The sequence below is a fragment of the Homarus americanus genome, unplaced genomic scaffold (genome assembly GCF_018991925.1).
Source record: "Homarus americanus isolate GMGI-L3 unplaced genomic scaffold, GMGI_Hamer_2.0 scaffold41574, whole genome shotgun sequence".
NCBI lineage: Eukaryota > Metazoa > Arthropoda > Malacostraca > Decapoda > Nephropidae > Homarus > Homarus americanus.
In genome coordinates this window covers 544-12,500 of record NW_024745215.1, presented here as the reverse complement: position 1 = coordinate 12,500, position 11,957 = coordinate 544, and the positions used below count along the sequence as shown (strand labels likewise).

Here is an 11,957-nt window from a genome sequence, read left to right as displayed (position 1 = left end):
GTAACGGATGCAGAAGATAACAACGGTGAAGAAGAGAACAACGGTGAGGAAGATAATAACGGTGAAGGAAGCAACAGATGCAGAAGATAACAAATAGATGTGAAGATAACAACGGTGAGAAAGCAACGGATGGTGAAGATAACAACGGTGATGAAGAGAACAACGGTGAGGAAGATAACAACGGTGAGGAAGATAACAACGGTGAAGAAAGTAACGGACGGTGAAGATATAACAACAGTGACGAAGATAACAACGGCAGGAGGAAGATAATAACGGTAAGGAAAAGCAACAGATGGTGAAGATAATAACAGTGACAAAGATAACAACGGTGAAGAAGATAAATAACGGCATGAAAGCAACAGATGTGAAGATACCAACAGTGATAAAGATAACAATTTGCAGGAAAAGTAATGCAGATTTGTAAAAGATGAACAGTGACGAAGATAACAACGCAGAGGAAGATAACAGTGAGGAAGATAAAATAACGGGTATAAAGATAACAACGGTGAGGAAAGTAACGGATGGTGAAGATAACAACAGACGAAGATAACGACGGTGAGGAAGATAATAACGGTGAGGAAAGTAACGACGGTGAAGATAACAACAGTAACGAAGATAACAACGTGAGGAAGATAACAACAGAGGAAGATAACAACGGTGAGGAAGATAACAACGGTGAGGAAAGTAACGGATGGTGAAGATAACAACAGTGGACGAAGATAACAATGCAGGGGAGGAAGATAAATAACAGTGAGGAAGATAACAACGGTGAGGAAGATAACAACGGTGAGGAAAGTAACGGATGGTGAAGATAACAACAGGACAACATAACGACGGTGAGGAAGATAACAACGGTGAGGAAAGTAACGACGGTGAAGATAAATAACAGTAACGAAGATAACAACGGTGAGGAAGAATAACAACAGTGAGGAAGATAACAACGGTGAGGAAGATAACAACGGTGAGAAAGTAACGGATGGTGAAGATAACAACAGTGACGAAGATAACAACGGTGAGGAAGACAATACCTGGTGAGGAAAGCAACGATGCAGAAGATAACAACAGTGACGAAGATAACAACGGTGAGTAAAGATAACAACGGTAAGGAAAGTAACGGATGGTGAAGGTAACAACAGTGGGAGAAGATAATAACGATGAGGAAAGTCACGGACAGGAAGAAAGAAGCCAACGGTGAGGAAGATAACAACGGTGAGCAAAGATAACAACGGTGAGGAAGATAACAACGGTGAGGAAGATAAAAACGTAAGGAAAGTAACGGATGGTGAAGGTAACAACAGGAGGAAGATAACGGTGAGTGAAAGTAACGGATGGTGAAGAAAGTAATGAACGGTGAGGAAGATAACAACGGTGATGAAGATAACAACGGTGAGGAAAGTAACGGATGGTGAAGGTAACAACAGTGAGGAAGATAACGGTAAGGAAAGTAACGGATGGTGAAGATAACAACAGTGAGGAAGATAACGGTGAGGAAAGTAACAGGTCGTGAAGGTAACTGTTAAAACTGACAAGTCTAAATAAACCGTGTTAGTACTGTTGAAACAAGGACTTGTGACACGTTTAGTTATGCTGTTGAAACATTTTCCTCTTCTTGATAACAGTACCCGCGTCCCTTCTCCAGGCTGAAGGAACAATACACTTCTGACAGTGAAACACCCGGATGTGTTCCCCTGTCCCTTGCACCACCTCTTGTTCTCGTCTCCTCGCTGTGTCTGACATCTCCACATTGTTTTGTTTTTGTTTTGTCTTGTACTCCTCCACAGTCCTCACCTTCTCCTATGAGGGGTGAGGCTACTACACAGACTTCTCCATCTCCCCCTTGACTCCCCCAACACTCAGACTGAGGCAGTTTTGGGGGAGAGAAAGTATGTAATAGCGGCGTCAGGTACAGGCCGTGACTGGGGACACTACTCATGGGAAGTGTTTGTACAGGTATATAAAGTAACAGTAAGGAACATTTGTAAAGTACAAGAAGACCTGCAGGAGGAGAAGGTACTCACGTTGTTAATACCGTCCATAAAGGTCTGGTACTCGTCGTAAAAGTCACACCCCGTCTGGTTGGTGATGACGATAAACTGCAGGTACTCGGCGTCCACAGTGTTACCTGTCTCAGCCTTCGGTAGCACCTCCGCCAGTCTGTGGATCACTGAGGTACCGGGAATAGTTAATATACCTTTGGCTGATACTAACTCTGCTGGTATCATGATTATATTTAACACAACAGTTTAACATCATTATCTGTCAAAACCATTACCTGCTAACACCATTACTTGTTAACACCATTATCTGTTAACAACATTACCCGCTAACACCATTACTTGTTAACACCATTATCCGCTAACACCATTATCTGTTAACACCATTACCTGCTAACACCATTGACTTATAATATGGTTACACTTAACACCCCCCTCTGCTTCCACCTGCTTGACAAGTTTCTTTTTATAGCATGACCTAAGACCAAATTCTCCCTCAAAACACACATACTACGGGGCTGCCCCTTTTATCATTTTATTGGGCTAATCCCAGACGATTGTATTCAGCTCAGAAGGGAATCCTGTGCACAAGGGGGGGTGTACCTCTCAACCTAACCTAACCTAACCTAACGAGACTGACCTTGACGATTGGGGAGTTCAGACTGGTGGTGGTCGGTGATGAGGGTGAGAGCGACGCCGGGAGGGATGGGCACCCCAGGAATCACCAGCAGGAGGAGTGACAGCATCCCCGATACAGCCACCACCCCAGAGAAGAACAGCTGGCGGGCGAGATAAGGTGTGATTGATTTTGATTTTGCCGCTTAAAGCGGCTACTTTATTGTGCACCCCACACTCATCCTGTGAGCGGTAGCGCAAAAGGATTACAGAGTAGAGTTTACAACGGGTCATAATAATTAACCCCCGTGGTCAGGATATTATGGCACTGAATGTTACACAGTATTTCAATTACATTATTTTTTTTTAGTTCTATACATAAAGGGTAACTTATTCACAAATGCGTGAATACAGGCGTGTGAGGCAGTATGTCTGGCCTCACACTTTGTTATTCACATTTACGTGAGAAGTATTCAAGCACATTGTGTATTTGGTTCTGTACACGAGAAGTGATATAATTACTGAGTGCAAAAAAGTGGATACAATCTTAATATGTCGGCTAACTTGCTCCATATACATGTTTCACTTGATACATCTCATCATGGTAAACTATGGATCGACTAGTGCCTGTTTGCACTAATCTACTTGCGTCAAACTCATCAATAAGTTCTTTCCTAATTACAGTTTTAAGGGTTCTTTTTGACAGACCCAAATTGTATTCAACGGTGTCTTTGTTAGACGCGAGTTTGGCGAGGGCATCAACTCTGTCATGTTTTATGAGGCCTATGTGAGAGGGGATCCACAACAGTTTGACCTTGACACCTCGGTCAACAAGGCACGCATATTTGTGTCTGGCTTCAGAGACAAGAGCGTGACAACCTGAGTCGAGGGTGTCAAGGGCAAGTAGTGAGGATAGAGAGTCAGTGATGATGAGACTGTCAGTAACAGTGGTTTCAATGAATTTACTAGCTGTGAGTATGGCAACTAATTCAGTTTGTGGAGTGGATGCCCAGTTGTTAATTCTAACTCCTTTGTCAATTATATTACCGTCAGGTTGAGTCACAACAATAGCACTTCCAGCCCTCCCACAGGCGGTGTTTAGAGATCCATCAGTGTAGATGGTCTGTGTGATATTATCATCAGTCTGTAGAGTGTGTATGTGTTCAAGAGCTCTCAATTTGGCAGTGTGTTGGAGATAAATACTTTGTATAATTAATTTTTTAGGCGGATATGTTCGGTATTGTGATATCGAAGGGAACTGTCCGCCAGGGTGGCAGGAAGCGCTGTTGTGTCTCAACTTTGTACAGGTGGTCTAGTCCAAACATCTTCATATGTGTACTTGCGTAGCTGTAGTTTGGATCCATTTCAACTCACCAGTCCCATGGTTCATATATTCTAGCAATTTTAAGGAAACAATGTTATCAGGATCACCACGCAGAAGCCTCAGGGCTATCATGAGGTTGACTTCAATTATTCTATCTTTAACACTGGGTATACCTAGTTCTTTCCTCATATTTAGTACTTTAGTGCTCATGGGACATCCTAGGATAATTCTGAGGGCTTGATTTTGCATTTTCTCGAGCTTGTCAACGCCTTTCCCGTCACGAATGACCAGGGCTGGTGCGTGGTAATCTATCAGAGATCTTATATAGCCTAGGTACATTGTTTTAACAATTCTAATATTAGCACCATAGTGCGGGCTGTACCCCGCTACACTTCTAAGAGGTCTCAGTCTGTCAGTACATTGGCGGGTTAGCTGTTGTATGGCAGGTAGGGTACAAGGGACGGAAACACCAAGATATTTAAAAGAAGAAACATAGTTAATAGTGTTGTTACCTTTCTTGAACTTGGCGGGGCCGCGTTTGCGGTTATCAGCTTGTTTGTTGAACGCCTAAGTTTTTTCAGTGGAGAAAATAAGACCGAGGTTCTCACAGGCTGCGTATACATGGTTCAGGGTGGTTTGCATTTCACGATGAGTTTTAGTATGTATAAGAATATCATCAGCATAGTTGATTGAGATATTGCTGGGGTTGTCTGGTATTAAATTAATAATGCATTCATAAGAACATTGAACAAAGTGGGGCTAAGCACTCCACCTTGAGGGGCACCAAGTTGCATATCTTTAACTTCATTTTTGTAGCCCTGAAACAGTGCAGCAGCCCTTCTGTTGGTTAGGTAACCACTTATCCAGTGTAACAGCCTACCTCCTATATCCATTTTGGCTAGTTCGTACAATATCAGTTGCCTATTGGCAATATCAAATGCAGCTTTTAGGTAGAGAAATGTGGTGTATCTGTGCCTTTCATCACCCTGCACAGTTAGGAATGTGGTGATGCAATTATGTACACCTTTACCATGGGTGAAGCCATTTATGTTAGGAGACATGTGTTCTCTGATTCTATATAAGAGTCTGCCAAGAACCATCCTCTCAAAGGTTTTACACAGGCAGCTGGTTAGTGATATGGGACGAAAAGCATCAGGCTGTCCTGGTTTCGGTATTGGTACAACAATACTGTTGGTCCATGATGTGGGTAGTTGGCCCTCGGCATGACTCATATTGTACAATACCAACATTGGATTGCCTGGCACGCGCCTTAGTAGTCTAACGATGTTGTAGGTGACTCCGTCCTCTCCAGGGGAAGTAGACCTACCCCTGGCGAGGGCGGCGTCAAGCTCCCACTCAGTATATGGAACCTCACACTCATCGTTCTGTTTGCTCAGCATAAAGTTAATAAGATTACTTCTCTCTACAGACTTCGCATCAAGGAGTCCCCGAGTCCTAGCTGGTAACATGTCATAGCTAGACACATGAGCCCACTTTGTATATAAGTTCGCCCAGCACATACTGTTAGCACCTGTGTTAACCCATGATCCGTCTTTAAAGGGTTATGGACGGGAAGATGTTGTCTGTCAGGTGGTTTGTTTAGGTCAGTTTAGTTTAGTTTAGTAACTCTCCGCCATGGAGTGTTGCCTTGTCCTCGCCTTCTTTTTCAACGGCGCCGCCCCGAAGACTGGATTCTTGTCAACCTTGGCATTGAAGTCTCCAGGCAGGATCAGCTGGTCCTCCTTGGGGGGTGGCAGTCATTACCACCTCCCAGGTCAGAGTTCAACTGCTCTTTAGTGACCTCAGTAGCAAAGTTCGTGACACAGACGCTGATGATGAACCTGTTAGTTGTTATGGGAAGCTTCTTACTGCAGACTTTGAGCTCGAGCAGGTGACCAAAGATCTTATCATGGTAAAACAGACGCTATGTGTCCACCCCTTATCTCCCTTCACTCGAGTCTGGTAGTTGTAAGTTTGTCCGGGAGGGGGCGGGATGATCTGGCTGACTCACGCCATTGTTTTTGTCTGGTAATTTCGACCTCAGAGATGATGATCCGCCGCTCATGTTTTCCCAGTAATGTCCCCGAGGCCAGGACAAGGTACAGGACCCGGAGTCTGAGAGCCTTGCATGTCGACGATAACCACACCAACATTTTCTGTACCACTCACACTACGGGACAGCTATGATGACCACAGTGACGCTTAAACAGTGATGGACCATGGAACAGAAACATGGACCATGGAACAGAAACATGGACCATGGAACAGAGATGAACCATGGAACAGAAACATGAACCATGGAGAGCATGGACCATGGAACAAAAACATGAACCACGGAACAGAAATATGGACCATGGGACAGTGATGGGCCATGGAACTGAGAAGGACCATAGGACAATGATGGACCATGGAACAGTGATGAACCATGGAACAGAAACATGGACCATGGAACAGAAACATGAACCATGGAACAGAAACATGAACCATGGAACAACATGGACCATGGGACAAAAACATGGACCACGGAACAGAAAATATGGACCATGGAACAGTGATGGACCAGAACAGAAACATGGACCATGGAACAATGATGGATCATGGAACAGAAACATGGACATGGAACAGACAAGACCATGGAACAGAAACATGGACCATGGAACAAACATGGATCATGGAACAGAAACATGGACCATGGAACAGCATGGACCATGGAACAATGATGGATCATGGAACGAAACATAGACCATGGAACAGACATGGACCATGGAACAGCATGGACCATGGAACAAAACATGGACCGTGGAACAGTGATGGGCATAGTAGAGATGTATCGTGGAAGAAACAAGAGACTTACGACAGTACAGTAGTTGGTGGTGAAGGAGGCTGGGAAAAGGTTACAGGAAACTCACCTTAAAGTTGCCCAGCTTTATCGGCGCATATGGGCGGTATGATGGCCAGGAGGGGCGTGATGGTATAACACCCCGGCCGTCCCCGGAACCCAAGAGACTGTGGGTGCACCGCAAGTAAGTACAGTGTCGTGTTGGCTGTGGAGGAAGACTGTTGCTCTGACCGAACTTGGGTACATGGTCGAGGGGTGATGTTATACTGAGGAACCAGATTTAAACACAGTAACGACACAGATTGATCGTATTCATGTGTGTGTGTGTGTGTGTGTGTGTGTGTGTGTGTGTGTGCGTGCGTGCGTGTGTGTGTGTGTGTGTGTGTGTGTGTGTATATATATATAATAATATATATATATATAATTAACGGTTTATTGGAAAAGTTCTGCAGCCCGATAGCTGAAAATACATTGAACATAAATGACTTATTACATACATTGGTGGTTTAACAAAGCCTTACCGAAAGAGTAAAAGAACTACAGTGAATATACTAGATTAAAGTAGGTGATGAACAGGAAACCACAGTAATAATTCCCTCCCAGATGGTGTTATGAGGCCTGACGTAGTGTAGTAGTTCCTCACACATGGTGTTATGAGGGACCTGACGTGGTTAATAGTAGTTCCTCACAGATGATGTGAGGACTGGTGGTGGTGTAGCCTCCTCCCAGATGGTGTTATGAGGGACCTGACGTGGTGTTGTGGTTCCTCACAGATGGTGTTATAAGGGACCTGACGTGGTGTAGTAATTCCCTCTAGATGGTGTTATGAGGGACCTGACGTGGTGTAATAGTTCCCTCACAGATGGAGTGTGTGTGTGTGTGTGTGTGTGTGTGTGTGTTGTGTGTGTGTGTGTGTGTGTGTGTGTGTGTGTGTGTGTGTGTGTGTGTGTGTGTGTGTGTGTGTGTGTTTCATTAAGCCGACTTGTTTAGCAAAAAATTTTTTGAAAAATTGTAAAAGTTAAATATTTTTGTTTTATTTTCTTTATGCAGCATGAATTTTCAACAGGTTTCATTTTTTTTACGTTTTATCGTTCTCTATCATCTCTCTATCTATCTCCTATCTATATCTATCTATCTATCTCCAGGGCCAGGCAGGGATCATCTATACAGGACACCCTATCATTGACGTTATGTACCTCAATAACTAAAGTATAACAAGGGTTAGTTATTACACCAGTCAACAACAGTTATAAGTTATGGGAGTTACAACAGTGTGTCTATACATGTCTCTGGGGCCTTTTTAATACACAGGTAAATCGAATAAATCATAAAATGAAAGAAAAAAAAAGAAATTGAAAAGTGTAAACAATGATATTTATTTATTAAAAGGAACTGACGTATAATGCCGTACCCCTTAACATGCGTATGTTTGGCTATCTCGTATCATGATAAAGCATTAACTAATTTAGGATTAAAACAGATTTCTAGTTCATTATTATTTTCTTGTTTCATTTTCTATTTTCATCTTTCGTGACGAGTCTTTAAAAGCTATTCACGTGGAAAGTTGTCATCTGACCTTTGTGCATTATTATGACAGATACTATTATTGATCCCGTCACCCCCACATTACCCACCTACCAGGCCACGTATCATAGCCCCCCTCCCCCAACACACACGTCAGCTTCCACCTACCAGCACCACGCATCATAGCCCCCTCCCCCCAACACACGTCCAGCCCACCCACCAGGACCACGTATCATAGCCCACCCTCCAACACACGTCAAACCCACCTACCAGCACCACGTATCATAGCCCCCCCATACACGTCCAGCTCCACCTACCAGGACCATGTATCATAGCCCCCCCCCAACACAAATGTCCAGCTCCACCTACCAAAATACCACGCATCATAGCCCTCCACCCTCCCCAACACACGTCAAACCCACCTACCAGGACCACGTATCATAGCCTCCCCCATACACGCCGCTCCACCTACCAGCACCACGCATCATACAGCCCCCCCAACACAATGCTTCGTCAAGCCCACATACCAGCACCCACGTATCATAGCCCCCTCCCCCCCAACACACGCCCAGCCCACCTACCAGCACCACGTATCATAGCCCCACCCCAACACACGTCCAGCCCACCTACCAGCACCACGTATCATAGCCCCCCTCCCCCAACACACGCCTTCCAGCCCACCTACCAGCACCACGCCGTATCATAGCCCCACCCCAACACACGTCCAGCCCACCTACCAGCACCACGTATCATACGCCCACCTCCCCCCCAACACACGTCAATCCCACCTACCAGCACCACGCATCATAGCCCACCCCCCAACACACGTCCAGGCCACCTACCAGCACCACGCATCATAGCGCCCCAATACACGTCCAGCCCACCTACCAGCACCACGTATCATAGCCCACCCTCCCCAACATACGTCAAGCTTCCACCTACCAGCACTCCATCAGATCATAGCCCCCGGCCCCCAAATACACGTCCAGCCCACTTCAACAGCAATCACGTATCATAGCCCCCCAACATTAATGTCCAGCCCACCTACCAGCAATTAACACGTATCATAGCCCCCTCCCCCAACAACACACGCCGCTTCCACCTACCAGCACCACGTATCATAGCCCCTCCCCTAACACACGTCAAGCCCACCTAACAGCACCACGCATCATAGCCCCATACACGTCCAGCTCCACCTACCAACACCACGTATCATAGTCCCACACGTCCAGCTCCACCCACCACAGCACCACGTTTCTGCATCATAGCCCCCACAGCACGTCCAGCCCACCTACCAGCAACCACGATCATAGCCCCCACACACGTCCAGCCCACCTACCAGCACCACGTATCATAGCCCCCCCACACACGTCCAGCCAACCCACCAGCACCACGCATCATATAGCCCCCCCCCACACACGTCCAGGCCACCCAACAGCACCACGCATCATAGCCCCACACACGTCCAGCCCACCTACCAGCACCACGCGTCATAGCGCCCCCACACACGTCTCAGCCCAGTCTCTTACCAGCACCACGTACTATAGCCCCTGTCCACGTCCAGCCCACCTACCAGCACCACGTATCATAGCCCCACACACGTCCAGCCCACCCACCAGCACCACGTATCATAGCCCCACCACACGTCCAGCCCACCCACCAGCACCACGTATCATAGCCCCCCCACACACGTCCAGCCCACCTACCAGCACCAGCGTCATAGCCCCCACAACACGTTCAGCCCACCTACCAGCACCACGTATCATAGCCCCCCACACGCGTCCAGCCCACCTACCAGCACCACGTATCATAGCCCCCCACACACGTTCAGCCCACTCCACTGCAGCACACAACGTGTCATAGCCCCCACACACGTCAAGCCCACCTAACAGCACCACGTATCATTGCCCTCCCCAACACACGTCAAGCCCACCTACCAGCACCACGTATCAGGCCCCTCTCCCCCAACACACGTCCAGCACCACCTACCAGCACCACGCATCATAGCCCCCCTCCCCCCCAACACACGTCAAGCCCACCTACCAGCACCACGTATCATAGCCCCCCTCCCCAACACACGTCAAGCCCACCCACCAGCAACTAATGCATCATAGCCCTCCCCCCAACACACGTCAAGCTCCACCTACCAGCACCACGCATCATAGCCCCTCCCCCAACACACATCAGCCCCACCTACCAGCACCACGTATCATAGCCCCTCCCCCCACACAATGTCCTGCCCACCTACCAGCACACCACGTATCATAGCCCCCACACACGTTCAGGCCACCCACCAGCACCACGTATCATAGCCCCCACACACACGTCCAGCCCCACCTACCAGCAACATGCATCATAGCCCGCCCACACGTCTAGCCCACCCACCAGCACCACGCATCATAGCCCCCCCCCCACACACGTCCAGCCAACCTACCAGCACCACGTACTACAGCCCCCCACACGTCCAGCCCACCTACCAGCACCACGCATCATAGGCCCCCCACACACGTCCAGCCCACCTACCAGCACCACGGGATCATAGCCCCACACACGTCCAGCCCACCTACCAGACCCACGTATCATAGCCCCCCACACGTCCAGCCCACCCACCAGCACCACGCCGCATCATATTCCCCCACTTACGTCCAGCCCACCTACCAGCACCACGTATCATAGCCCCTCACACACGTCCAGCCCATCTACCAGCACCACGTATCATAGCCCCATCGTCCAGCCCACCCACCAGCACCACGCCGTGTCATAGCCCCCACACACGTCCAGCCCCACCCATCATACCCACGTATCATAGCCCCCCACACACGTCCAGCCCACCCACCAGCACCACCGCATCATAGCCCCCACCACACGTCCAGCCCACCCACCAGCACCACGTATCATAGCCCCCCCCACACACGGCCAGCCCACCCACCAGCACCACGCATCATAGCCCTCCCACACACGTCCAGCCCAATTCTACCAGGACCACGTATCATAGCCCCCTCCCCGAACACACACGTCAAGCTCCACCTACCAGCACCACGCATCATAGCTCCCCACACGTCGAGCCCATCTACCAGCACCACGTGTCATAGCACCCCACACACGTCCAGCCCACCCACTAGCACCACGCATCATAGCCCCACACACGTCCAGCCCACCTACCAGCACCACGCATCATAGCCCCCACACACGTCCAGTCCACCCACCAGCACCAGCCGCATCATAGCCCCCCACACAATGTCCAGCCCACCTACCAGCACACCACGCATCATAGCCCCCCCCTACACACGTCCAGCCCACCTACCAGCCCACGTATCATAGCCCCCACACACGTCCAGCCCACCTACCAGCACAACGTATCATAGCCCCCACACACGTCCAGTCCACCTACCAGCACCACGCATCATAGCCCCCCCACACACGTCCAGCCCACCTACCAGCTCCACGCATCATAGCCCCCCCACACACGTCCAGCATACCTACTAGCACCACGCATCATAGCCCCCACACAATGTCCAGCCCACCCACCAGCACCACGTATCATAGCCTCCCCCACACACGTCCAGTCCACCTACCAGCACCACGCATCATATAGCCCCCCCCACACACGTCCAGCCCACCTACCAGCTCCACGATCATAGCCCCCACACACGCCCAGCCC

At 48.6% G+C, this 11,957-nt stretch overlaps 1 protein-coding gene across 1 annotated transcript in view; it reads right to left on the bottom strand.

Moving 5' to 3' along the window:
• The window catches only part of LOC121878593, a gene marked incomplete at its 3' end in the record, with an annotated part of 14,407 nt that extends 7,546 nt beyond the window's left edge, over positions 1 to 6,861 (bottom strand). The window contains exons 1-3 of the mRNA XM_042384930.1: positions 6,843 to 6,861; positions 2,635 to 2,773; positions 2,019 to 2,164 (exon numbers count right to left, since the gene is read on the bottom strand). Of these exons, the coding sequence (XP_042240864.1) occupies positions 2,019 to 2,164; positions 2,635 to 2,740 (252 nt within the window). The remainder of the gene's footprint in view (positions 1 to 2,018; positions 2,165 to 2,634; positions 2,774 to 6,842) is intronic.
• Between the last annotated feature and the right edge of the window lie 5,096 nt (positions 6,862 to 11,957).